Source organism: Poecilia latipinna, unplaced genomic scaffold (assembly GCF_001443285.1).
Source record: "Poecilia latipinna isolate Pla-1442-1.1 unplaced genomic scaffold, P_latipinna-1.0 Scaffold1062, whole genome shotgun sequence".
In the NCBI taxonomy this organism is placed as follows: Eukaryota; Metazoa; Chordata; class Actinopteri; order Cyprinodontiformes; family Poeciliidae; genus Poecilia; species Poecilia latipinna.
The window spans coordinates 115,279-143,160 of NW_015113678.1; the positions used below are offsets into that span (position 1 = coordinate 115,279).

General features: G+C 38.0%; 4 protein-coding genes across 9 annotated transcripts in view; 2 read left to right on the top strand and 2 right to left on the bottom strand.

Moving 5' to 3' along the window:
* The window catches only part of tmem63ba (transmembrane protein 63Ba), a 27,279-nt gene extending 18,291 nt beyond the window's left edge, over positions 1-8,988 (bottom strand). Inside the window, exons 1-4 of one of the 3 annotated variants that reach the window (XM_015051712.1) lie at positions 8,749-8,987; positions 3,465-3,668; positions 3,145-3,224; positions 145-192 (exon numbers count right to left, since the gene is read on the bottom strand). In XM_015051712.1, the coding sequence (XP_014907198.1) occupies positions 145-192; positions 3,145-3,224; positions 3,465-3,632 (296 nt within the window). In that variant the 5' untranslated portion in view covers positions 3,633-3,668; positions 8,749-8,987. Of the gene's footprint in view, positions 1-144; positions 193-3,144; positions 3,225-3,464; positions 3,669-8,748 lie in introns of all 3 variants that reach the window. The other 2 variants (XM_015051711.1, XM_015051713.1) reach the window with 2 other exon arrangements.
* Positions 8,989-9,169: 181 nt separating this feature from the next.
* mrpl14 (mitochondrial ribosomal protein L14) lies at positions 9,170-11,152 on the top strand. Of its 2 annotated transcripts, none has more exons than XM_015051720.1 (3): positions 9,170-9,282; positions 9,590-9,692; positions 10,718-11,150. In XM_015051720.1, the coding sequence occupies exons 2-3, from the start codon at positions 9,613-9,615 to the stop codon at positions 11,082-11,084; spliced, it is 447 nt and encodes a 148-aa protein (XP_014907206.1). In that variant the 5' UTR covers positions 9,170-9,282; positions 9,590-9,612; the 3' UTR covers positions 11,085-11,150. The 2 variants fall into 2 exon arrangements, with proteins under 2 accessions (XP_014907206.1, XP_014907207.1); XM_015051721.1 differs by lacking the exon at positions 9,170-9,282 and adding an exon at positions 9,315-9,414 and having other exon boundaries at positions 10,718-11,152.
* A 172-nt stretch (positions 11,153-11,324) lies between these two features.
* On the bottom strand, positions 11,325-23,225 carry LOC106959256 (calpain-1 catalytic subunit-like). 3 transcript variants are annotated; one of them, XM_015051714.1, is made up of 23 exons: positions 23,087-23,225; positions 21,569-21,596; positions 19,867-20,113; positions 18,412-18,481; positions 18,212-18,330; positions 17,967-18,100; positions 17,697-17,865; positions 17,534-17,617; positions 17,368-17,453; positions 16,723-16,797; positions 15,798-15,958; positions 14,317-14,486; positions 14,190-14,201; positions 13,663-13,874; positions 13,529-13,568; positions 13,364-13,429; positions 13,145-13,202; positions 12,927-12,991; positions 12,718-12,786; positions 12,564-12,642; positions 12,360-12,473; positions 12,180-12,238; positions 11,325-12,095 (listed from the first exon to the last, which is right to left on the bottom strand). In XM_015051714.1, the coding sequence occupies exons 3-23, from the start codon at positions 20,110-20,112 to the stop codon at positions 12,069-12,071; spliced, it is 2,115 nt and encodes a 704-aa protein (XP_014907200.1). In that variant the 5' UTR covers position 20,113; positions 21,569-21,596; positions 23,087-23,225; the 3' UTR covers positions 11,325-12,068. The 3 variants fall into 3 exon arrangements, with proteins under 3 accessions (XP_014907200.1, XP_014907203.1, XP_014907202.1); XM_015051717.1 differs by lacking the exon at positions 21,569-21,596; XM_015051716.1 differs by lacking the exons at positions 21,569-21,596; positions 23,087-23,225 and having other exon boundaries at positions 19,867-21,562.
* Positions 23,226-26,832: 3,607 nt separating this feature from the next.
* The window catches only part of LOC106959257 (calpain-2 catalytic subunit-like), an 11,931-nt gene continuing 10,881 nt past the window's right edge, over positions 26,833-27,882 (top strand). Inside the window, exons 1-2 of the mRNA XM_015051718.1 lie at positions 26,833-27,216; positions 27,295-27,364. Of these exons, the coding sequence (XP_014907204.1) occupies positions 26,980-27,216; positions 27,295-27,364 (307 nt within the window). The 5' untranslated portion in view covers positions 26,833-26,979. The remainder of the gene's footprint in view (positions 27,217-27,294; positions 27,365-27,882) is intronic.

Consider the following 27,882-nt stretch of genomic DNA (forward strand, 5'->3'; position numbering starts at 1 on the left):
AAAAAAAAAAAAAAAAAAAAAAAAAGACCCACTGCAACCTGAGCAGAAGGGACACGAGCGGCGAGTTAGGTCAGAAAAAGAGACGAAAACAACAGAGAGGAAAAGCGCAGTAAGGAGCTCCGCGATACGGCGAGATGAACATACTATTCCCGATCATCCAGACGACTATACCGTTGATCCCTCTCTCTTTTTCTGATAAAAAAAAAACATACAAAACAAAGCAAGAAGCATTAAGCTTACTTAAAACCACAGGGAACAGAAAAGAAGAGGGGTGATCAATTAAGAGAAAAATCCAGTAGCCATGTTGCACCACAGGTATACCAGTGAAGGCTCTGTTCAACATGGTACAAATTATTTTATCTTACAAAATTAACCATGTTCTGTGATAATGCAAATGTCTACCACAGTTTTGCTTGTTTACGTTACAAAGTTCCACCACGTATTTGGAGGCTGTGTGAATCTACAACACCATATCCTATCTGTTATAAAAGCTTCCCGTGCTGCCGCCTCCTCCCATCCTCCCTTCATGCTACAGGCCCATTCCCTGCTCATACGCAGCTGGAAAAACAGTGTGGCTGTGATGCAACACAATCACAGCTGGGGAATGTGGGTAATGGAGCACTGTGTCAAGGACTCTGTCCGAGGTCCGCCTGACTCTGTCTTTTTCCCCTCATTGTGAGGTAGTGGAACACCTCGGAGCTTTGGGCGACTCATAACCTGGAAGTTACCCAACTATTTTCATTTCTTAGTCTCAAATAAAACATGGGTTAAGTTCCTAAATGTTAATAATAAAAAAGTGCTTTGCATTTAAACCTGTATTAATGAGCTTTGAAGATCTAAAAATGTGTGGCAGAGCTCACTTGTTGCCACTAAAACACAAACTGCTGACACTCTTTTCTGACTTCACTTTATGATGCCCGTTTCTGTTGGGAAAAACAGAAGGGCGGCCACACCGAGCCAAGTGCAGGTTCAGCTTGTTGTTGAAGAATACCTTCACATAAAAAAAATAAAATAAAATACTGACCCCCCCATATAAATGTATGCTACTTTGAAACATGCAAGAGGGACAAAAATTCAAATTAAACAAAATTAAATATCAAAGATAACTTGAGTAAAAGCAAAAAGTAATTTTTAAATAATGATTTAATTTTTTAAAGGAAGAAGAGCCAACAAAAAAAATCTACCTTTCCCTGTGAAAAAAGGTTCAGTTAAATCTTTTATTAGCTTATTCACATCAGCCACACCTTTGCTTTTTTTCAGCTCACATTTACTCATAAGCATTTGATTCGATACCTATTGCATCAGCCACAGCCACCATAATTATTGCTTGACATGTAGAATCAAGAAATCATTTAAATTCTCAATCCTATCTGGCCACATGAAATTGAGCAAAAGACCTAAAAAAAAAACAACAAATTATTGCCGAATCTAAAGAAATACATGCAAAGACTAATAATCAAAGTCGCCTCTGACATCTATCAGCTTAATTTCTAAGGGAATTTTCACAGCTATAGTTTGTTTACTTTGATACAAATCAGTTGATGAGTGGCTAGGCTACCAAATATTTAAAGCACTGCAGGAGTCTCAGGCTTCATGAAGGACCAGCGATCATGATTCAGCAATGAGAAAGACAGAGGGGGCGGAGGGAATTGCTGCCATGGGGAAGATCCAAAGAGGAAAGCCATTGTGCCGTCTTCAGTTTGTTGGGCAATAAACAACACTGCAAACGGTGCTCAAACTCGAAGAAATTCCAACAATTATGTAGATTTAATCTAGAAAAATCCCTTCTTTAGAGATTTAAATAAGAGGTCTCAAATGGGAGAACTATTGGTACATTCAATAAATGTTTTTCAAACAAGACTCACAGAAACTTTTTAGTATTTTGGGGTTTTCTGCAAAGCAAACCCTGTTTCCATGGTAAGTAGTAGTTTCAGAGTGACAACAAAAAACCTTTTATATCATACCATCACAAATGTAAACATGCAGCGTTTACTGAACTCTTCGGAGTCTTTAACTGGAACCAGGCACTTTGGTCTGACATGACTAAAGTTGAGGTTTTCAGCAGCAGATGCTGAATGTCTGTCAGATGTTAAATAAAGCACAAATATCAGCAAAATCACTACCATCTTAAGCACAGTGGAGGATATGTGTGTTACTTATGTAAAAAGCCCAAAAAACCTGGTTAAAGTTCACATTATCTTGCACTTTTGGAAACATTGGGACATAAAGTAAAAAATTAAACAACAACAACAAAAACCTGCCGCCTTACTCCGTAAGACTGAAAACAAGTGTGTTTTTCTAAAATTCCCAGTGTGAGATTGCTTTAACTTCAGGGCTTCCAACAAATCTTTACCAGGGGTGCCAAGGAATGTGGCTGTGACTCACAATGAGTGTCAAATCCATAACTGATAAGTAAAGGCTAGCTAATGCATAGCTCCATGACTGAAGCATAATGGTGCTTTTCTTTGTTACTGCAAAAGTCATTTAAATATTTGTGAGCACGACACCTGGGAAATGATCTCAATAAAAGTCCCTTCAGGTGTGTTTCCAAATGAATTTTATGTTTATATCTGCCAAGTGGTTTATTACAGTTCAGTTCAAGCAACAAAATGTAATGTTACGTTCATTTCTGTATGCAACACAATCATGGTAGCATCAGCTGTTTTTTTTTTTTTTTAATGTGAAAACTCCACAGGATAAATTCTATTCAAAACATAAAATGTTCAGGAAGTGTTAAAGAAGTTGGTATTCTGTATGTGATGTAATCCAGGTTTCTTTAACAAACCTCTGTTGAGGTAAAATGCTTATGTTATTACAGTAAAATGCAGCAGGAGTAAAATTTTTGCATGGATTAGATCAACAAAACAAACTATCCATGGATATCACAACAGCTTCAAACAAAAGGAACTACAATGCAGATATATTAAAAAAAAAAATAAAAAAATAAAAACAATTGAATTTCCTTTTAAAATGCCTGAACACCCCCCTGGAAAATACATCTGGTTTTTGTACATTGATAATTAGTTATGTAATTGTGTTCCCAAAACATGCATTATGAATACTCCAACGGGTAGTGACCATAATTCTACATTTCCCATTGTTTGGAACAAGTTATTCCAGGAGCCTTGGCACGCGTTTCATTACCTGTCAGCGTCAGCCACCAGGGCGAGGCGCCCATAGTCCCATGCTCGCTTCCTCAACACAGAAAACACGAACAGCAGCACCTACAGGGACACAACAAACAGCGCTTGTAAGCACCTTCACTGCCTTCATTTACACTACAGAGACCAACAACATGAAAATTACACAACAGCTTCACAAAGCTCATCATTTCAAAACACTTTCCTGGAAGTATCTCGTTTTAATAAGGAAAGGTTCAAGTAGCTTTAAGTCATCGCGAGGGCAAGTTTCTGAACGCTGCACAAATGTTTTGGGCTCCTCAAATGAATGACATAAATACTCACCAAAAAGCACATAAAGTCAAGGGCAAGGACAGTAGGGACACCACCAAATGGTAATCCTTGGAGTACGGTGCTGCGAATTCGGCCCGAGTAGCAGAATTCTTTGGAGCTGTTGGTCGAGCAGCTCCCATTGTTACACTGAGGCCCCAACGAGGAGCCCATTGTGATCATCGATCTGTAATTCAATTACTGCAGCATGCTGACACCCTGCGAAGGAGAAACGCATTTTCACAACTTCACATACTGACTCAATGTTGCAATAAAGATATGTTCTTCCCATTATTGCATCAAGATTAGTTAGAAATGGAAAAGGCAAATCAGAATATATTAGATCATACATGAGAAACGGTTTCCTACTCGGATCTTTATGTCATCAGTATCAAGGTGCATTAATTTAAAAAGTTAAGAAATTTTAACAACAACACTGCTTCGGTTTGAAGTGCTTTTAATGAGATCCGAGAGAAAGAACAGAGGTGACCACATTTTTCTCCAGCTGGATGCCGGTTTTTAGCCAACACTGTAATACTGTGACCATCGCATGCGAATCCATGCTTAGCTGTCATCAGTCACATGTTTAGCTGTTGCTACGCTCGTTGTTTGACCACAAGCATAATAATATAAGCAAAACTTAGAAAATTATTTTAGAGAAATATATTTTTTATTCCTGAATTGTGCCTGACGTACAACAATGTACATTTGAGAAGAAACACAAAAGATTATATTCACAGCCTAGTTCTTAAATTACTAAAGAGATGTGGGTTCTCCCCATAAAAATTAAACGGTATCTTTCCAGCCCCTGTAATTTGTTCTGATTTGTAAGCAGGGAAGTTGACAAGTGAGCCTGAGCAGATGAAGCCTGTTGGAACAAGCCTGCTATGGGTTGGCCTTATATTCCATTTCTTCCAGGTTCTTTCCTTTTGCTGACACATCCCTTGTCAATAAAGGACTAGTTTCAGCAGAGTATTTGGACACCAACACAGTCCGAGTTGTTTTTTTTAAAAATTGGACAAAACATTTTTAAAGAACATCAACATGTAAATAAAAGAGACCACAACTAAGTAACTAATTTCTAGCACTAGACTTGTAGGTAGACTTGTGTCAAATATAAAATAATAACAAAAAAAACCCTAATAGAATATATGTTTTTAAATTTATTAAAATGCAAATAGGTTCATAATGACATCCTGAATAGATAGCGAGAGTATAAGAGGATTATGTCTGAAACGCACCAGACAACATAGCTAGAGTCTAAATGATTTGCATTTTTGTTTTAGAAATCCTTAGTTTCAGTCTAGCAGTAAAACAGAAGTAGGTAACATGTCCCCTGAGTAGGCACACAGCATAAATAATGCACAATGCACTTCAAAACACTGTAATGGATCAGACTTTCTGACACTAACCTCCATGATCAGGAAATCAACACAATTGGCGATTTTGAGTTAAGAGCAAATTTTCCCTTTAGCTACTAAAAAAGGTGTATTTCCATTTTAGAACCTTATGGAAAATACTTAACTGATTTAATGGTTTAAAGTGAAAGGCTTTGAACTGGAAAACGTTCAAAGATATTGTCCGAAGGCTTCAGGAAGTAATGGCTTTCTACCCGTTTCGCAGTTGCACAGCTCGACTTGTGCCTTTCTGCCCACTACTATCAGCCGAATCCACAATGCTACTCATCTGCCCTAACACTAACTCATTTATCTTCTCCCTGGAATGCTGTGATATCACTGGAGAGCCACAGCCAGAGTCGAACAATAAACTGATAGAGACTACTGGGTTCAAATGGACCGGTTTCAATCCAAGCAGCTGTGTCTTCACCCACACTGATGCCCGTCATGGGCGCTTTGCAGATTAAAGACCTGCAACATGGTGAAGCACCTGAAAAAGTGTTGGTTTTTTTTTTTGGTTTTTTTTATAATATCTGTTTTCAAAACCAAATGAATCAGTTTGTAATGTACATCTACAAAGATTTAATTTTGCTTCAGTGTAAAAATAAAAAGCCATTGCAAGCGCACAAGCAAGTTTATTTCAGAGAAATGGTTCAATGAAGTTAATACATGAGTACAAATTACACATCAATTCAGCAGTTTTATGTCCTAGTTAAACATCTCTGTTCAGATAGAGATCTGACACAGATGTTAAATGTTAAGTACAGCAGAAACAGGCATTGGAGTTAAAAAGGCATGCTGAGTAGCGCATGATGGGTCAAGGCCTGAGCTCAGGGTTATGTCCTGTCACAGAAGCTGGACTTGTAGTTTCATTTCCTTCAAGTACTTCTTTACATGTGCGACGTTAGGTTACTAATGTGTACCAAGCTCCTCTTGCCCAAAACCACAAAAGCAGAACATTTGAAAGAAATGCTTAACATTATTGTGTGATTAAAGGGCCAAATAGAAATATCATCTGTCTACGTGAGTTTATCTGAACCAACTTCTTACATTAATTTCTGGTGTTTTTCTGATGGTTCTAGGAAAGTCACCAAGAGATTTTTATCTATAGTGTTTTCCATTACTGAGTGAGTCTCTGTTTGATAAAGTCATAAGGAAACTATTTGACCAAGCCTTGTTTCATGCTTTGAAACCGCCAACAATCCAAGCACCTTCACACTAAGTTTCTAGTGCAAACTTATTTATAGGATTATAAACCAAGAGGAATGAGGATAAATACCCGAAAAAACACTTGGGAGAGAAATTTAAACAACTAGCTATTCAACTGTTTTCTTCAACCATTTTTGTCCAGCATGTCAACTTATATTTTAGCACATAAAATACCAATTAAAATATCCTTCCTGAGGTAAAATATGTGTAATTTCTTGAAAACTACACATCTTTGCATCCCTGAAGGGAAATTAATGCTTTGACATTGCAGATACTTATGAACAAGGAAGATAACATGTGGTCCAACAAATGTTTGGCCATTTTTTTTTACCTATTTTTTTTTTTTTTTAGCTTTTTCTATCTTCTTTGGAAGTAAACTTTAGGATGTGAAATCATGAATAAAATAAATGCACACCCTATTATAAAGTCATCTGGCTTGTGTAAACCAAACATGTTCACCATAAAAGTATCATATTCTGCGTAATTGACATGGTTTAGTCATAATTGCAAACATTATTAGATAGAATGATACATTTTAATTAAAATCTCCAAGACTATATGCTAATATTACCCTGGTTGGTAAATCACTGTCAGCTCCCTGAGATTCAATCAACAAACCTTCTGTATACATTAGACGTTACATAACAATGTCAAAGTGTTATGCAAGATCATACCCAAGAGAGATTAACTGCAAACATGGAAAAAGTTGAATAAAGTTAAGGGACACTTTAAACACTAGTGATAGATTTAATTAACACTTCTTACAGTAGGTATTAATGAAATAATACTTATTAACATTATTGGTAGATTTAACTACAGAGTGAACACACTAATAAGTTTCATGTCATGTTGCCAGCGAATTAAAGCTGAAGAAAAGTGACAAACCAATTAAATTAGCCAGTAGGTTTCACAGATTTTCAATGATTTAATCTAACGCAGGTGAAACAGAAAGAAAATGCTCAGTGCCCTTTAGTAATTGCTTAAGACAGTGTGTTCATTGATTCGCTTTGTTTTGAGTTTAGCAAAAATAACAAAAAAATGTATCAATACATGACATACCATAATGAATAATGCACAAAAATCTTCTAATGCTTTCATTTTATATTCACTCCAAAAATATCTCCATCAAATAACCGCTGAAAGCTTGTCATTTTTTTTTTTTACTTTTACAGTTGGTGTATCTTATGTTCAACACAAAATAGAGGCTAAGAAATGATCAGAAATGAGCCAAATCAGAAACAGCTGCTCAAACCGTTAAAGAACAAGCACGTGCTCAATCAACGGCTAACATTGTGACTAAAACTTCATGATCTGGGAGGGGGTGGGGGAATTTAGCTGCTATAAGCAAATTTTGAAACTGATGCTTCTTGAACAAAAAAAAATGAATAATTAACAATTAATTAAATGACTATTCCAAATGATTTTGCTTAGAACTAAAAACACAATTATGTACCCTAATCACCAACAGAGCTAAAAAAGCAAAATACTACACACAAGTTCATAACAATAGTTGTAACAATGTAAAAATTTGCCAGAATGAATGTTCACCACCCATTTCAGATAAAAATAAAATACAATTTTATCACTTCTCGTGTAAATTCTCATTTTCTGAGAAGCTCAATTGTGGGTTTTCATGAGCTTACATGCTCAAAGTACAGAGAGAAAAAAAAACACTTGAAATATATCACTCTGTAAGCAGTGAATCAACAAATTTCAATTGGTAGTCTTCTGCATTTTAATGCACAACTGGTTTAAAAAAAAGATCAAAAGATAATTTACTTGTAAAATTTAGGATATATTTTTTCCATTATAAATTATATTTATTTAATATTATCTTTGGTGCTTTCGCCACTGGGGGACAAATGTACGATTCAATCCAGTTCATCAGGTAATCCATTATGAAAGACTGATGCTTCTGGAAAGTTTGAAACAAATACCGATACTGTTTATATGCATACATGCACCATGGCTCATGTATTCAAACAGCTCATATGCATCTCTTACAGGCTCTCAATATGTAGGGGATAACTCGGAGATTAATTATTTCAGTCAAGCTCCAACTAGTCATCCGTCCATGATGAAACCCAGGTCAGTAAATCCATCAGAGGCTAAAAGACCACTTGCAAGATAGCTGAAAAACGACAATAGTATACGAAGTCGTGTCTAAATGTCGCCCTTTTTTCCTACTGCTGTTGAGATGGACCGCAATTCTAGCTTAGGTTGTTGCGTTCACGCATGACGATCTCTGAACTCTTCTAAACTTTCTAAAAATCATTTAATCGTTACAGCGAGTTAGCCTTTATATCGCTATTAAAATTTAATTAGCAACAAATATCCGATTGCGTTAGGCAGGCGAATCCATTGGTCATACAATCCGGCGGTATTAATGAAGTATCCTTAATACTAACACAAGTATTTAATTTGTAGTCATATTACATCTATTTATATAGATAGGGGTGTGTGTATTTATACTTTAAAACACAATTTGAGCAGAAAGAAAGGATCAATTTGTTCAGATATGTTAGCCGAACGCTAATGGTACAGAGATTGCTTTACGCCGATATTGGTCTGACAGCACCGAAAAAGTTATTTAACACACAGAGCTGAAAAAAAATCGTCTCTACCAGAGAACACATCCTAAAAATTAAAGTGGTCACCGGTATATATATACATATATAATAAAAACAACTTACTTTCTAATAATGCGCAGCAGTGAGAAAAACTGGCCACTGTTTCCAAGAAGAAGCTAGCGACTTAGCTCTTCGAGAACAGGTTGAGACTATCAGGCAACTCTTGGATAAAGTCCAACGAGTGTCAACGACAAAAACTAAAGCAAACTAAACAAAATTAGAAAGTGAAACTATATTTCTAGCTGTTAGTACACATAAACATTGCTCCGCCACCGCGGCTGAGTCAGTCTGTGTGCCGGTGGGACAACAGTCGCTAACTAAACCAGTCTAACACCAAGTTTAGAGATAGCCCCAGACATGTGAGATGTAGATTGCGCATGCGTCTTAGTCTTAAACCCATAGACCTCTGTAGTCCTCCTTGGGGCTGGATGAGTAACATCTAGTTTATTGTATTTCTTTACACACTGTTGCGCATGTCTGTGACATAGCAACAGCAACATACGCTTGTGGCTATTTTTCCCCATTTTCTTCTGGCCTTTTTCCGCGCACAATCTGGCAACATTTATGATTAGGATACTACTACAAGTTCATATTACGGTGAGTAATATTTGTTTGTACTTTGTAGCATTTTGTTAACTCGCTAGCTACATTTATTAGTCGCTTCCAGATGACGTACCAATGTCAAATTGGTATGGAGCAGAAAACAAGGGTTACCTTATTTTGTTAAATGTACGCTCTTACACTCAATCTGATGAATGTGACAATTTAATTATATTCTTTTTGTCTCAAATATGATCAAACTGAGAAGTATTTAGCATATTTAAATCTTATTACCTTCCCACTTGAAGTTTGACACCGCTAGCATTAGCGCATTAGCTGCTAACCGTTCGCATGTTTTCCACAGGCCGCAGAAGATTAGTTGTAATCATGACTTTCCTCCGGCTTTTACAACAACTTCCTGTGGTGCTCGTTCAGACGTCGTCAACAATACTTCAAAGAAATTTTAGGTAAGAATATCTTTTTTGGGGAAAAAATGTTTTATGTACGTCGTTTTTGAAAGGTGCAGTAAGTATATTGTAAGCACATTTTAGGGTCTTTGGTTTTGGTATTCTTTTTCATAAAAATACACTTTAGGTGAAATTTACAGAGCCTTGCAATGCTAATGCAACTTCTTGAACTTTTTTTTTTTTACATGTTACAACTAAATGGTTAGCTGCATTTTTGGCATCCCTTCAGCATTACGCAGCTACCACCTTGTTGCAAGGCATTGATTGATGTCCTTCTTGATTTGTTTTGGTGACGGACACATTTTCAGGCTTTCTTACAGCAACTTCTTTTTATCTGACACTTTCATAAGAGAACATTTGTGAGGTGCAGGCTCATAGTTCATGTGGCCTTGGTGGCAACTACTCTCATTAAAAAGCTTTTAGTTACTCTTTCCATTTTCAGATAATGTACTCAACAGTGTTCACAGAGATTTTCAAAGCTTGGTAAATGTTATAGAACATAATTCTGCTTTAATCTTCTCCTCACTCTATAAAAGCTTTGTGTTTTGATCTTTATGATGCTATTTGTTCTCTAAGATAACTGCAAGGCCTTCACAGAACAAATGTATTTATTCTGAGATTTAATGACACAGAGGTGGAGTCTGATTTCTTTTGATGAGGTGACCTCTAGATTCACTGGATGTTCTTCGTGGAAATCAGAGTAAAGAGGTTGAAACCCATGCCAATTTTTTCAGATTAATTTAATTTGTAAATAATTTTGAAGATGTATTTTGTTCAGGTTCATCATTATGCACTGCTTGGTGTTAGTCCATTACTTAAAATCCCAATTATGTTGATGTAGTTTTAGCTTGCAAAGGTTTAAGCTGCATAAGGAATACTGTACAGCAATAATTTTTGCTGCTTGCTTTTTTTCCATTTTCAAATCAAAACCGAAAATGAGTGGGACCCATTTTAATAATTAGTATGAAGTACTTTCAAAAGGTTGCTTAGTTTAGAATTACTGACTTAATTTTTTATCTTTCCAGTGTCTCAGTTGCTACGCCTGCAATTCAGAAAATGACGAGAGTACGCGTGGTAGACAACAGCTCTCTCGGAAATACGCCACATCACCGCCCACCGAGAGTGATCCATGTCTACACTAAGAATGGCATTGGGAAAGTCGGCGACAAAGTGCTGCTGGCCATTAAAGGGCAGAAGAAGAAAGCGCTCATCGTTGGACACAAAATGCCTGGGGACCGCATGACTCCACGCTTTGATTCGAACAATGTTGTTCTGATTGAGGACAATGGCAACCCTACTGGAACAAGGATTAAGGTCCCTATACCAACAAGCCTACGTCAAATGGAAGGCGATTACTCTAAAGTTCTGGCAATTGCAAACACGTTTGTCTAATTTCATCATGTCGGATATATATGAACATTTAGCTCTTGAGTTTTCAATAAAATGAAAAATGGTCAATTTGCAGTTTTCTGCATAGTATTTTGTTGTCACCCATCAAATGCTAAAGTGTTATTTTACATATTTGACATTTTACTGAGGCCTCATGTTTACAGCAAATATGACCTTTACTTATATCATAGGATCATCTGCTGCTCTGCAGTTTAGTGGGTCAGAGCACAGATTATAATATCATTTTGGGGTAAATATTTATTGAAGGCACAACATACATTCACAAAACATGACATAAAATGGCACATAAAATTGCTGTTAACAAGGCAACCCTTGCATAAAAATTATGTTATTTTAATGTCACATACAGTAAATATGATTTAGTGTGAGATGACATCACTGGTGGCTTCCTTCAGCAGGAATTTCAGTGCAAAACAAGTTTCTTCAACTTAAATACTGAACTATCTTAACATAAAAGTGAAAAGTCGGCACTAACTAGGACTCTACTGCCACCTGGAGGTGGGAGTTAGGAGCTACTGATGGAATTCTGAGGTGATTATTTTTGATTTAAAAAAAACTAAAAATGATTATATTGACAGGAAAAATATGGTGGGGCAGCTTTTAGTAAGCAATAAATGACATAAAATTAGGACATAACTTGACAGTAATAATATTAAAATAAACTTAGTAAATAAAAATATCAAATTATGGTGCATATTCCAGCTGGTGCATCATGCAAAGGCACATGCTGCTATTTTCTAGGACTGGAGATGACTGATTTACATGACTTTTTTTTTTTTTTGCTGCGGTATTGCATATCTTCAAACATATACCTAGGACACATGTGGCTTTAGTGCACCTGCACCTTCCTATAAAGCTTCTATGTTAGGTTGTGTTTGCACTGAGGTGGGGTGTTTCACAGCCTGAGGGGTCCTCAGAACAGCAGGCACTATATTTTTGCAGCTTCTCTTGAAACTATAGGGCTTCTCATCCACACATGGTCAGATAAAGCCACTGAAAAAGGAATCAGAAACAAAAGTTAGATGCAACTAAAGTCTTAAATATATATATATATATATTTTTTACAACATCACTCACCTCTGTGAGATTTATCTCAGCAACTCCTGATCCCTCCTTGTCCAGCTGCTGGAAAGATCCTGTTAAATTGGAAGTTTTTAGTAGGTTAAGTTGTGCCACAGTCCTGATATTGAGATTAATCAATTGAGCAAAACTCTGAGGTATTTCAAGTTTGGATATATTTAGTGCAGAATTACTCACTGAACATGGCTTCAAGTTTGACCAAGCAGCAGATGAAGTTATCAAAGTCAATCAGTTCATTCTCTGCATACCGCGCCACCAGAATCTGGTGCAACCGATTATTCAGTTTAAAGCCTGCGCAGAGAAAGGGTACAGGTTTAAAATATGAAATCATTATGTTTCTTGATAGTATTAATGTCAACAAGAAAGCTGTGGACGTTAGACCTGCTGCTTCCACAGCGAGTCGCATCTCATATGAGCTCATGGCTCCTGACTTGTCAATATCAAACTCTCTGAAAGTGACCTGGGAAATAAAGAGGCAAAAATGTGAATAAAAACACAGGGATTAAGAGTACACCCCCATTTCTCTCATTCTCACCAGCCACTTTCGGATTTTGTTCCACAGGATCTGAAATTCTACCAGTCCCAGGCGAGCGCTGCCATCTTTCTGGCAAAGTATGTGTTAAGGCAGCAAATGATACATCGAGGCAATTTATCATGCTGGCAAATGCATGCATTTTCCAAAAATATAACCAGCAGAACTGGAGTTAACTAGTTTATTTTTGTGCAATAGGGTTATAAGGATACATCCATCAGGTTGACCATAGTTCTGCATGACTCTATGCTGAAGCCATCAGTCTTTAGATCTTTGTCTGAAACAGCAAAATTGTGATTTTTATTGATAAACCATAGGGGACCCTGCAGTTTGTAAGCAGTCTGGAAAATGGTGCACAAGCTATACACAAACTGATGAGGGTCCACAGGAACATTAAAATTACTCCGAGGTTAAACAGAAAACTACTCACGTCGGGCGACCACTCTGTTGAGAATTGTCCTGAGCTCACGAATAGAGATTTCCATGTCCTGTATAACCACAAAGAAAGAGAAAAAAAATAGCAGTACCAGAGCCATGCTCTTTTTTTAAACTGCATTAAAATCCTGCTTTTTGTTCAATAAGGTTCTACACCTGAGATTAATGAAAAACAAGTCAATTATCAACACCATTCCATTAAATTTCAGGTTACCTCTCCTGCTAGTTGGGCAAACATGGACTTAAACGAATCATCAATATCATCTTCTGTTATTTCCTCCTGCAAGACGAAAGGTAAACATAAAAGTCAGAGATCTATATACTTCAAACAATTAGTTCCAAAGAGAAAATGTTTGAGCTATTCATCCTTGATGCACACCTCATCTCCAAAATCAGCAGATATCTCATCATCCAATTCCCTGCAACAAAAAATAAATATGAAATTTCCCTTCCCACTTTCTGCTAATGATGAAAATGTAAAAAAAAAAAAAAGATAAAAAAAAAAAGACACACTCTGTCTCTGATTGCTTTTCGGTGAAAACCCTGAGAACGAAGTCGGCCTCTTTGCCAGGCTCGAAGGTGGAGGGCACGATGAGGTACTCCCCGGGCGGCAGCCGCAGCCGAGTGCTCACCTCACGGAGGTTGATGAAGGTCTCGGATCGAGCGCACGATGAATTACTCAAGAAGAAATTTTTCTTCAAGTGCACATTCTGGCACCCTCTGTGCTGAGGACAGCAGGAGACAAATGACTTTACATGGATTTTCATATTCCCATGTCGATTAATTTAAAACAATGCACCGATTACAGCCAGGTGTGTTTAAAAGATTTTAGTTGCTTTAGTGAGTAGTTTGGTTGCAGTTTAAGGAGCTCTTGTAAATGAACGCAAAATGTTTTTGCTGTTGTTGTGGTGTTTCATGTACGTAATCCCAGCACAGACCTTTCAAAGAAACTCTTCATCTTGCATATGTGAAGACATATTTTGAAAATCGCTAAATGAGTACCAAGTAAGAAGGTTCTCCATAAGGGATCCTGCACCTACCTCCTCTGGAATCTGCAAAAGGAACAGAAGGGAAGATTGTTAATGGGTGGCATGAGGCAGCAGGCATTTTTAATAAACTACAGGAGGAGAACAGAGGGGGATCCATGCACTCCATCATGGCTCTCACCTCATAGACAGCAAAGCCGATGGTGTGCATGTCCTGACCATGGCGTCGGTATCTGCGCCGGTCCTTCTGCATGAGGGCTACAAGGAAACTGCACGCCACTTCATCATCCTCTGGGTCATCATCCTCCTCCAGCAACGTGATCTTATACTGAGGATTTATCCAAAATGTGTCTACAGACATGGAGCATTTATGTCAAGCCAGTTTTGTTAAAAATTACACACATTGTAGAGTTTCTACACATAGTCACTTTTACATATTTATAAAAAAAAATTCTTATGGAAATCTGGCGTTTGAACAGTGAGCATCTCTTATTATTATTCGTTTTCAGTGTTACTGAAACAACACAATGCTGACACTGGCCTGTGGTTTTCAGAGTGTGATATACAGCAACTACTTTTATTCCATCTGGAACTACTTAAATTGGCCCTATTTTAAACTCTATTACTCTTGGACTAAGCAGACTCTTTAAAGAAAAGGTTTGTTAATTTTGTGTCTTTGTTAGTACAAATTTCCCTCCAGAATTCCAAGCTGTTTTTAATAATAATAAAAAAAATTGTTATTAATTTATTAGGACTTTTAGACACAGTCTAAGAACTACAGGCTCTGTTCAACCTGAATAGAACATGTAGAACCTGATAATCTGTATTTTAGCACCAAGCACAAGACAATCAAAAGTGATTTCATTTCACATCAAATGAAAACACTAAAAACAGAACAAAAAACCTTAAAGCTTTGCTTAAAAAGATCAACATGTCAAACTCATAACAGCATCAATAGGAATAACTCCTAATTACAAATTTAAAACAGATTAATCGCCCGTCTTCACTGATTGGGCAAGCAGTTCATTATTGGGACTTTTTGATCAAAAGCTTCAGTAAACTAAATGTTTTTATTGGTCCTGATGTAAAAGAACCAACAGTTTCTCTGGATATGCCAGGTTTTCAGGGAGTTTGTTCCAGAGTTTAGGAGCAAAACTAAATGCTGCCACATCTTGCTTGATTCCAGTTCTGGGAAAGCAGTGTGTGAAGACTTTAAAGGCTCATCCTGGGTTATACGTGACAAGAATTTTGGCTCATGCCCATTCAGTGATTTCTAAACCTATATCAACACATTTTTAAAGTTGTTCAGAGACTACAGAGGTAGTAAAATGGCACTTTTTTGATTGTGATTTGTACATATTTAGTCAATAAATGAAAAGTCAGAAAGTGATGGGGCAAATCAAAGATAAGAAATGTACATTTCAAAGATATTAATGTGAAATCATTGCATTTATTAAGCACCAGTAGACATTTGTCCCTCAGAAAAATTGAAGACTGAAGGAAAAGTCTGGGAAAATTTGGTCATACTAAATTTTCTTTGTTTCCTTCAGGATCAGGAAAATGACACCAGATACCACACTATTCCAGCCTCTTCATGACTGTGAAGGAACCCTGATGTTAATATTCTGCTACGTGTTTTTTGGATTTTTGCTGCTGACTCACTGGGATGGTTCCTGCAGCCCCCGGCGGTGCTGCCTCTCCTCCATGTGCCGTAGAACTTCATGGTGTTCCAGTGACTGAGGCTGTCCTCACTCAGGACGTCTGCAGTCAAGTTGCAGATTTCCAGCCGGGAAAACTGCCTCAAAAAATCACTGAAGGACATCCTGAATGAAAAAAACAACAACAGAAACATTGTTGCACTGTGCAAATAATTTCAAGAAAAGTTAGATTAGATTAGTTTATTTTTGAATCACACTAAGAAATAATCATATATATAAAAAAAATAAAAATAAGTTAATCACCAGTGCCACACTTCTTTGCCTTGTCCCGTTACAACTATGTGAACCTATTTTTTGACAATAGAGAAGCAAAATCTTTTCACAAGTTTTCACAAGTTTCTATCATACAGAAAGAGGAATGTTTGGCTACTGGAGTGTGTTGGAGCAGGGATGCACCTAAAAATTGCAGGACAGTGGGTTTCCAGCACTGGATTTAATGTACTCTGGAGCTAAGCCATTATTCAATTTGAAGTCCTAGAGATTTTACTCAAATGCCCTGATATTTTAAAGAGTTCTTGATAACATGCAGCCCAGCAAGATTATCCAGGGCCCACAGCATCATAGGTTCTCCATTGTACTTAACCAGTGGGCTTCAGCAAACTAAGAGAAAACCAGAGCAGGACAGGAAAAACTGTCTTCTCTCACTGTGTCTGGCGGCCACTTTTCTCCTCTCAATATATGTACGAAATTAATAGGATTTTATTTTTATGACTTTTGCAGTGCCAGAAAAAGTATTGCAACATGAAATAACTTTTAAGGCTTTTTATAAACCTTTATGAGAGGAGTTGTATGAAACCAAGCAGTTTGCCAACCAGAAACGTATATTAATCCTTTTAACTTCTTGTTGTATGTGAAGATGCAAATCTTACCAAAACTCTCCATCTTCCATGCTAAGATGCAGGTCTTCCCTTTCAGATGGGTCGATTTCATCCCATTCACTGGAACTATGAATGGCAGACATGACATAAGAAACAACCCTCCAAAGCTAAATGTTCACAAAATTTAAAGGTACATCTCAATAAATCTGAACATCACTGACGTACCTGGTTTCAGAAGTTCAATTCTAAATGTGAAACTCATAATTAGATTTACTGCAAAGAGTGGCATATTTCAACTTTTACAACTGTTAAACTTAGATGATTATGACTTATTGCTCATGAAAACCTGAAATTCAGTTTCTCAGAAAATTATAATATTGCATTACAACTAAGAAAAATCTGTAGAAGAGTGTGATTTTATGGCCTATTATGCTATAGTAACAGATGTCCACCAGACAATCAGCGATATCCTCTACAAGGACGATAAGTGATAACTGTTAATCAAGATAGATGGGTATTCACAGGGTGCAGTCTCCAAATATGTGAATAGAAAGTTCAGCAGAAGGAAAACACACATCTCGAAATACGCCCTGTGTGCTTAATGAATCTACATGATATACAGCTTTCACTTTTTGAATTCAAGTACAGAAATAAATTCCCATCTTGATATGCACCTGTAAGTTTGACCACACTCACTTGTCACTCCAGGCTCCAGTCCACTCCACCTGGCCCCAGGGGTTACGTATTCGGATAAGGCGCACCGCGTTGCCAGCGTAATCGACCTGTCACACAGCAAAGCGGTGAGGAAATGTCAAACCACAACTTTAATGCTTTGTGCTGACCGAGTTGCAGAGAGACAGACCTCCTTCAATGCGGTGACGGAGTAGGCGTGGCCCTTCACAAGCTTCTTGAAGGTCACAGCCTCCATGTCGAAGGCACTGGTTATCTGTTTCAACATGTGAGCAGACATTTATAATGCAGAATTAAATTGCCGTTCCAGATGAATAGGCACAAACGACACTTACGTCAATAGAGCAGCCCAGCAGGGAGCCCCTTTCCAAGGCTTTACTGATTATCCTGTAGAGATCTTTGGGAGCCTTACGCAGCTCGTACATCTCAGACACCCCCCCTGTGAAATCCTCAAAGCCCTCGGTGGTGCTTCCTCCAGAGAGAGCCTCATAAGAGCCATTTAGCCTGATGGTAAATAGAAAAACCGTTCAGACTAATTGCTTTTAGCAGCAACACTTCAGAATATCCCTCTGAACAAACTAATGCAAGCAATTTTTAAAACCTACTTGGCATAAGCTTTCTCTAGGAGTGCACTCCAAAATTCATTGCCCTCAGCTGAATGGACAAACATGAGCTCTCCGTCTTTGACAGGCAATCGATCGTCAATCACGACGTCTACCCACTCGCCGAACTGCCAGAACTGCAATGCAAAGCAGTGCAGTAAAAAAAAAGAGATCCATCTGTCGAGTCGGCGTGAATAGGAATAAAGAAAAAAAAATAAAGGAAGGGTGGAAAATTGTAAGTAAAGAACCTGAAAGTGGAAGATTCCAGCGTAGTCATCTTGGAAGGACTGGCCGTGTGGAACAACCCGATGAAGGAGCCTCTCATTCAGGGTCAGAGAGGCAATGGCCGCCAAGAGCCAGCAGTCGCCTGGAGGGGAAAATCAGAGGCCAGAACCTCACATCAGAATCTGTTCTTTGAACTTATTTTCACAACAAATTCATAACTCACCAAGAGCACCCTGACAGATGTCCGTTCTGGTGGCTCCGCCCACAATAAACTGCGGGTCCCCTGTCAGTTCCTACAAAGACAACAGAAATGAGTCAGGACAATCAAACTCTTTCAAAGAAATCACCTCTTTTCCTGGCTGCCACCCTCCCGTGAGGTTTAACTCTGTAAATATCGAGGAGCTGTAAACAAATGTCAGAGAGGGGAGAGGTCCGAGATGCCGACAGCTGCAGAGGTCAGCAAAGCGCCTGTCCCTACAAGTCTGATTCTGTCCAGGTTTGCAACATGTAAAGTGAGACATGATATGCCTGCTTACATGCAACAGTCAAAATCAAATTCCTGTCCATGAATTATTACATGACAAGCATTCAAAACAAGAATCAATCTGATCTAATTCTGGTCTGGAATGAGGAAAAGTAGAAATTATTACCCAGGCTGCACTGTTTACCAGTAACAAGAAGACATTAAAAAGATATTTTATTTTAAATTATTATGTTATTTTGTTTTTTAAGATATACTTTTTCAATTAATGTAGCTTCTTCCTACTAACTGAATTAGTTATTTTTATAATTATTTTAAAATTCCTCTGGCTTAACAGAGTGATTATTGACACTCTGTAAGTGTTGCGGCACACTGCCATTCCCCTGGCTGAAAGAAGACTACAAAACTTCCTTTCGTCACTTACCAGAAAAATAAATTTGGCAAATTTCTAATTACAAAAAAAAAAGCAGTGATAGACATGGTGTGTAAACTATAATGGACCCATTCATCACTGTTTTAAAACCACAATTTTCAACTTAAGCAGCCTCTTAAGCAGTGGAGTGCAGGCTGGCAGCCAGAGTAGATAGCCTGACATATTCACCAGCCTGTTAAGACTTTTTTCATTATTAAAAGAAGCAGTAAATAAGCAGTAAACGTAATGAGCAAAAAGATGTTTAGAACTGCAAACTCATTTTAGAATGGATTTATATAATAGATTATGTCTCATGTGTCAAACACAAGGACCGCGGGCCTGATCCGGCCCATCATAGCTATTTATGTGGCCCTCAAGACACAGAGCCTCATAAATAGAACCTCGAGATAATAGTGGCGTGCTTAAATATTATTTTATCAGTCAAATCAAATCGTTTTTTATTTGTACAGTGTCAAATTGATGTTCAATGTTATTTAATTTTAAGAGGAACTCATTGAATACAGAGAAAGCTATAATATTTTAACAGTTTAATATATAGTTTTATTAATGCATTCAGCCACAAATGGCCCTTAGTTAAACATTTATGATCTTCATATGGCCCAAAATGAAAAGGATTTTGACACCCCTGGATTATATTATAGATAAAATTATTGGCTAATTTTCTGTTTGACAGTTGTAAATACTGTGATATCAGTTTATTTTCCACTCACTGTTATCATACCAACTAGCAGGAAAGCATAGATTTTCCCTTGATATTTTCTTACCGTGGGTCTCATCCACTCCACATCTCTGGTTTTAGATGAATAGGGTGCAAGCTCTTTGAAGCCCAGAGATGGGGGCTCAGCGGGGAAGCAGGGGTCCTCAAACAGGCAGCCCGCCTCCACACACTCCTGCTTCAGAGCCTCATAGTCCTGGCTGGCAAAGTGCACGGCCTGCTCATTGGAACCCATGCCCTCTGACCGGAGCCTGTTGGCGTATATGCTTGCAGATATCCCACCAACCGGATACATACTGGGTGCAGGACAGAAATATGGAGCGCGTAGGCGGGTGCAATTTATAAATAGAAGCAAGTTTAACAGTGACACGCTCTTGTCTGAATGTTACAACACTTCATCCAGTGGCATAAGTCTGGTTAGAAAAAGAAAATCCAAAAATCTGCTTATAGCAAAAGCATCTGAAAGAAGCTGTAGCACTTAGATTTTTCTTCTTCTCCATATTTACTTATTAATGATTAAAGCGTGGGTTTGCAACTCCAGTCCACGAGTGTCACTGTCCCGCAGCTTTTGGATGCATCCCTCTCCAACGCTCATGAATCAAAAGGCTGAAATACATCTTTGGCATATCAGGAAGTTTTGCAAATGACTGATCATTAACCATTTGTTTGAGTCACTGTCCTGCAACTTTTGCATCCAAAGGACAATCAAGGACTGAAGTTGCAAAACCCCTGGACTGTAGCTTTGAGTTGCACACACACACACACACACACACACAAAAAAAACCTTCCACAGCTTGAGATTTCACAATAGTAATCCTGCACAAATGTATGCACCTACTCTTTCTTCCTGTCAAATTTGAAAGTGAAAAAAGCTGAAAAAAAATTTTTTTAAGTGTTTTTTGAGTGTATTCAGCCCCATTTGGCTCTGATACCCATGAATAAAATCCAGTGGAACTAAGCCTTCTGAAGTCACAAAACCAGTACAGTTTCACATGAGTGTAATTTAGTCACAGTAAACATACTGGAAAGGAACCTCTTTAAGTAGAAAAATGATAAACCTACAGCCAGGACTACAGAGGCAGTTTAGATCAAAGCATACCTGCGTGTTTGAATGGTTCGGTCAAAGTCCGGACCATTAAATCAAAATCCAATTAAGAATTCATGGTTAAAAATTGACATTCACAGATGCCATAAGTCGAATTTGGCTGAGCTTGAACAATTTGGCAAAGATGAACAGGGAAGCATTTCCGTCTCTAGAAGTGCAAAGCCGCCAGAAGCTGAACCTAAAAGACTTGCAGCTGTCATTGCAACAAAAGGTGGGTCTACAGAGTACCGATTCAGAAGGCTCAATATAAACACACACTGCACTTTTGTAAGTGGAAATTACTGAAAGCTGTTCACTTTGTGAATGTGCACTACTTTGTGTTATTCTATCACAAAAAGTTGCAAGTAAAGCGCAAATGTTCGTAGCTGTGAGCATTTAGCTTTCAGAAAAACCTAATGATTCCAAGTAATTAGACTCAGACCTTTTTGTAACAGTACCTTTCATTTTAAGTTGAAACGTGGCTAAGATGTAGCCATATATCAAAAGAAAGAAAACTGACATGGAAGCATTAGTTAGAAATCAATAAAAAGTAGAAGCCAGCAGAGGATAATTAGCAAGCAAAAAGCATGCACTTATTAAATACAATTTAATCACACCAAAGCCCAAAGTAAAAATAAAAATACTAAAAGACGTGTATATATGATACCTTTTCTTTATGGACAGGCTAAAAGGGACTGTGGAGAGGAAGGGAACAGAGAGAAATGGTTATGCATTGATTTAGAGCTGGAAATTAATCAAATGACCAAAAATATTTTAACTTTAAAGATCTTCTTTCACACTAAAGTTTCCCCACAAGTTACAAAAACCTAACATAATCAATACAACGATTCGGCTGTGCTGCTTTCTGGGAAAACTTGAACCAGAGCGTATCTCTGCTCTACCTGACATGAATCCTAATGAGCAGAGTTTGTGCAAAAAATACCTGTTGGGAGGTTCTTTACGCAAGTATTCACAGCAAATCACTGACAAAAGGTGAATTTTATTGAGATTTTAAGTGATAAACCAACCAAAAAAATAATATATAATGTTTAAATGAAAGTGGAAGATGTAGCTCTGTTCAGACAAGACAAAAACTAGAATTTTTGGCTCTTTGGCAGTAAGCTAATAATACTGCACATCAGCCTGAAAACAACATCCCTGTCATAAAACATGGTGGTGGCAGCACCATGCTGTGGGGATGGTTTCTTTCAGAGTTGACTGGGAAAAGGAGCTAAACACAGAAAACAAGTAGAGGCTCCAAAACATTTGAGATTGCATTAAAATACATGTAACACTTTTGGACGCCGTGCTTTATTTTACTTCCACCCCATAATGCTTCACTCCTACATAAAATCTAAGTACAGTACATTAAGTTTTATGACTGTGCCAAATGTGAAAATGTTCAGGTGTTATGAATAGTTCAGCAAGGCCCAGGAAGAAGAAAAAAAAATTATTCAAATGAAGGATGTGTTAGGAGCCAAAAGAAGCCATGCTTGTGATAAAATAAAAAAATAAAAAAGCAGGGGAGAGGGGGGCATTGTTAGAAGAGGCCAGTCCCCAAACGGAGGCCCCTCACGCCTGTGGAGACTCTGCAGGAATGCCCCTCTGTTAAAATCACACCAGAGCTCTGAATGGGTCTGGTTTTTCTTCAATAATGGGGGAAGGACCAAAAAAAAAACTGATCCCTGCAGTAACAATCCTGATGGTATCATCCACAGGACTTTAACCCTAAACAACATTCTAAAAACAACAAACCACCTCCCTGTCAGGTGACTGATAATGCTGCCCATATAATATGTTAAACACTTTATGAAATCCTCAGTGGATTCTTTCTTTCAGCTGCTGTAAAAAGTCACTTTAAGTGAGGCCTGCAGCTTGAACCAGAACTGTTCTGCAGCACCTGTTCAGCAGGAACATACAGGCCTGTCTGTAAGCGGCCTGCATGTTACACAAAAGATTCTCACAATTAAAGATGAAAGCTGCTTTGATTTTACAGCTAAAATCGTCAGCTGAACTGATTCTTTCCACCTCATTGCGCAGCTGTCACTTCCGTGTCTATTCTTACCGGAGCGACAAGGTGCAGCAGATTAAACCCAGCTCTCCGCACCATAATAAACCCATCGGGCACCGTTAATCACCCACTGTGTAAATAAAGTGGTTCACTAAAACGACGCGATCAACTCACCACCGGTAAAGTAGACGGCTTCAGGGACCCAGAATATGAAACAGAAAGCGGTTATTGTGCTTATCTGTGAATCAGTGACAGGGGGACAGTCTGAGTGGCCCACCCTCCTCTCAGTCTGCGCTCACTGCAGATCAGACCAGCCCACCTCTAGAGGAGGGCACACTGCACGCCGCCAGTACCGCACCGTGGCCGCTAGGGGACGCCAAAGACCAAAAACATGCCCTCTGACTAGAACGAAATTATGAACCAGGAGAATTTTGAAAAGATATGAGACGCTGTTGAAAATAAACTACGTATGATGTAATTCTATGAGCATGTAGATATTTTAAACTACTAACAAAGCTAATGCGTGGTGGCAAAATTATTTTCTCATTCACAAACTGTTGGAAAACTATAAATGCACCAGGTTTTGATAGTCATTTGATAGTACTGGAGATCAGTACTATCAGTACTAGTTTAATCAGTCCTATTTCTCTGTGGCCTACATAAGAGTGCCTGGTCAGAATAACCTGTCCTTCTTAAGAGAAATTCTTTCAACAGGTATGCACCGCCAAAACCATTTTGAAAGGAACTTTTCTGAAAATTTTTATTTTAAAATTCAGTCTTAATTTTATATCTTAACAACATCTCATAGAAGCACCTCTATAATGTTATGAACTGACAAAATATATATTCTAGAGTTAAAAAGGACAGAATCAAGGAATCCTTACTAAGGATTAAACTATTTCTAATGGATACAGATAGAAAATCATTTTTATTGCTGCACATTTTGTTAGGGCCACAAACTTCATTTTATTTCAGTGGTATAAATCACAAAATAGCACATAGTTGTGAGGTAGAAAGAAGGTGATATTGGTTTAGGATTATGTGGGTTTAAAAATATTGCATATAAAATCTGACGTTAACTCTTTCTCTTTTCCAAAATTACACAGGTTCAGTCCAAGTTTTACAGGGAATGTATGTGGGAATTAATTTTCAGATCCTCGATCACCTCAATGTCAGGTACTAAACTGCTGAATGACAATACCTTGTCATTCTGTGGCATCTGTTTGGAAATGTACTGTACGCGCCAACATTTTGTAAGAGCGCCTCTAGGGGGAAAGTTTTACTGTGACATCCAGCCCCGTCCTGCCCTACATATGCAGTGCCTTGCAAAAATAATCTCACTCTTTGAAATTTTCCATATTTTCACACATTACAACTACAAATTTCAGTGATGTTGAGATTTTATGTAGCAGCTCATCAAATTTGTAACATTAAATGAAAGTGATACATGGTTTTCTAAATGTTCAACAAATACAATCTGACAGGTGTGACATTGATTTGTATTGAGCCCCGCTAAACATTTTGCAGATGCAAGTTTTTAGATGGCTTTTGCTACTAGCTTTACTACAGCAGATACATTTTCTGCAGTTGAATACAAACTTTTTTCAGTTCAGAAAACGGTTCGGCTCACTACTGCAGACCGAATCAGGTTTTTATCAACTGAGATATAAAGTGTGATAAACAGCAGCAAAGGTTAAAAATCATCAACTTCATCAGGCTGTCTTGTCATGAGATAAATAAAACCTTTACATCTGATGTTTATTTAAGCTGCTGAGACTTGTTGTGAGAGTAGACAGGAAGCATGCCTGCAAGAATAGCAGCCATTTATTTTATGAATCTGCTATTTGTAAAATAACCACACCTGCCTTTTTTAAGGTTTGGTATTTTTGCAATTTTTCTGTCCTTTTTTTCTTTATAGGTGATTGGTTTCTTTTATTTTCCTGTTTGCTTTAGACAGGCAGCTAACCCGCCCTCAGATCGGGCCTGCTGTTCATCTTTATTTCTGTTGCTTCAACAGGTTCTCTGTCAGGTTGCTTTGCTCATTTATTATATCTTTGCTTCAGCTTCTGTATTGTTTCTTCTTAGTTTGATCATCTTTGTTTTGATTCATAAAGCCACCTTTTGTTTTGAATTTGTGCACAGCTGAAACAAGTTTTTCATTTAGGTTCCCCCCTTTCAGTTCCTCTTGTGGTTCCAGCTCACCCAAACCTCTTTCATGGCTTCAAAGACTGAATACATCTCCCCAGACTTATTTGCTCTAAGCAAAACAGGTCACACAGAGGCTAAGTGATGCCTTTGAGTTTTAAACCTATAGAAGGATTTTGAAGGGAGACCAAAGATTAACTTTGATCTACGTGGAATGTGATTAGTTTCATCAGGTGAATCCATTTTGAGATTTCTCCTTCCACAAAGAATTGTTTTCCTATTAACTGATTTGTTGTCTGTCTTTGTGAACTATTAGTCATTTAACCACGTATTTGCTTGATATTGATACCAGACAGATTGCCCTCTTTTCTACCTTATCTGTCTGGAATCATGGTGGGTTTGGCAGCTGTCCCAACAGAGAGCAGGGAGGGAGTGGTGTACACCCCCAGACAGGGTGCCAGCTTTTTTCAAAACACTGATAAATAATTTATATCTAAAACTGTTATCATCAGGCTAGCAGTCATTCCTAACCAAGATACCCTCTGGTTAATTTGGATCCCGAGGTTCTCCCAGGCCATAAGGGACATTTATTTCCCCCAGTGAGTCCATAGGTGAGGCTCAGAGTGTATACAGAGACGGATAAGTCGAAAACTTTCTGTCTGGATCATCTCTTTCTTCACTGTGACAGAGAAGCACCTGCGTTGTCAAGTGACGATGCTTTAATCATTGCTTTGTCAGATTTCAGAGTGAAATTTCAGAGTGAAATCTGAAATATATTCCACTCTGTCCTCTTCCAGTTTCACATTGAGATACTGAAATTCAAACTTCATAAATAAGAGTTTGCACACAATATATACTCATTTTCTTTTATGAAGGCTTTCCAGTCAGCCATTTTTAGAGCGAATTGAGAAGCAGCTGCTTGTTCTGTCTCTGAGGAACGAGACAGATGCATCACATTTGCATAGATTTTATGCAAATGTGATGGAAACTAATAAAGGCAGATAAAACGTGAATTCACAAACTGTGTTTTGAACATTTTACTCAGTAATCAAACATTTTTCTAGGATATATGGTCATTTGTGAATAATTATTAAGAATTTTTAATCATAATACCATATATGCACTACTTTACAAAATAATTTCCATATTTTGTCATCTGAAGGCCACAAACTTTATTGTATTTTATTGAACAGAACACAAATCTGACATTGTACAAAAGGATCAGTTTAATTCCTGATTAAACTGAGTTACAATAACATTTGTTTAGAGCTTTGGTGCCCTATATTTCGATTGGAGGATGTAAGCACAAAATGAGGATGTAACACTACAACTCCTGACTGGGTGTGTCAGTGAGTGCCTCAGGTTATGAAACACAATATCTTAAATTTGACATATTTAAACTGTTGCTTCAGTATGTTGAGGGATCTCTTCCTCAACTCCCACCCGTATTTGCAGCACGCAATCTGTTTCTACCACCAACTAGTCTCGGTAAATGTACTTTTATATATCATTCATATTATTTTTTATAGTGTATTAACATTTTCAAAGCAGAGAGATGTTTTGACAAACATTTCCAGCGTCTAATATATACATTTAGTCCTGAAAATGAAATGACAAGAGGTGGTAGTGGTGTTGTTACTTTAAGGTGTGTCCTTGTTTTGTTTCAGTTGTGGTCACAGTGAGCTCATTGTGGATTTGCTTACGCCTGCTGCTGTCTGCACCACCTATCTCACCTGTCCACAAGCGGCTCCTCCCTGTTTGTTATCGGACTCCATCTTTCCATCCCTATAGGTCGCTATAAAGGAGTCCCGGAGAAAAGCACTTCTGGGAAGCGTTCCTTCATAGAAGAGCATCTCACAAGGCAAACAAGCCCTGTTGTTAAATAAGGAAATCCTGCAAGTGAGCGCTCAGAAAGGGTGAAGATGACCTCCACTGCAGATCGACTGGCCCACCAGCAGCAGAGGGCGGAGGGCATCGGCACCAACCAGAACCCAGTGAAGTTTTGCGGTCAGGACTATGAGGCACTGCGGCAGCAGTGTCTGAGCAGGGGACGCCTGTTTGAGGATGACAGCTTTGGTGCCGAGAGCAAGTCACTCGGCTACAATGAGCTGGGGCCATACTCATCCAAGACAAGGGACATTGTTTGGAAGAGGCCAATGGTAAGAAGCAATTTAAAATAATAAGTCTATTACACTTTTTATATTCATTTTTTCACAAATGTTCCATCTGTCCTGTAGGAGCTATGTTCAAACCCAAAGTTCATTGACGATGGAGCCACAAGGACGGATATTTGTCAGGGAGCATTAGGTGAGTTTTATGCTTCCATTTTTAATGCGTAATAATCCCTCCCCCAACTGCTGCCATTAAATTTGCATTTGACAAACCAGTGCTGATCCATTTACAGCGTGTGGTAACACACAATGACTTTTCTTTTCCCTTTAACCCTTTAACCCTGAAGGCTGCAGAAACCTTTATGTTATACACTAAAAGGTCAGACCTACCTGTGACATTTCAGCACTTCTGATAATTGTACATTTAGTCTCATATCCTAAAGCTCAGTGCTGTAAATGTTATTTACAGTCATGTGAAGTTAGATGTGCTTTCATAATTTGATAACAAATAAATGTTAAAATGTGTCTCCTACGTGCACACATCCTATACTGATGTACTTGCTAAGACTGATTCTAAGTTTTTATTTGGTGAAGATCAGGTCAGTCTAAAAATTATCATTTTTACCTGATTGTACATTTTTCATTTCTCTCAGCTGTGCACAGATTTAAGCTTAAAACAGTCCGGTTAACCGGACTGTTTTAAGCTTAAATCTG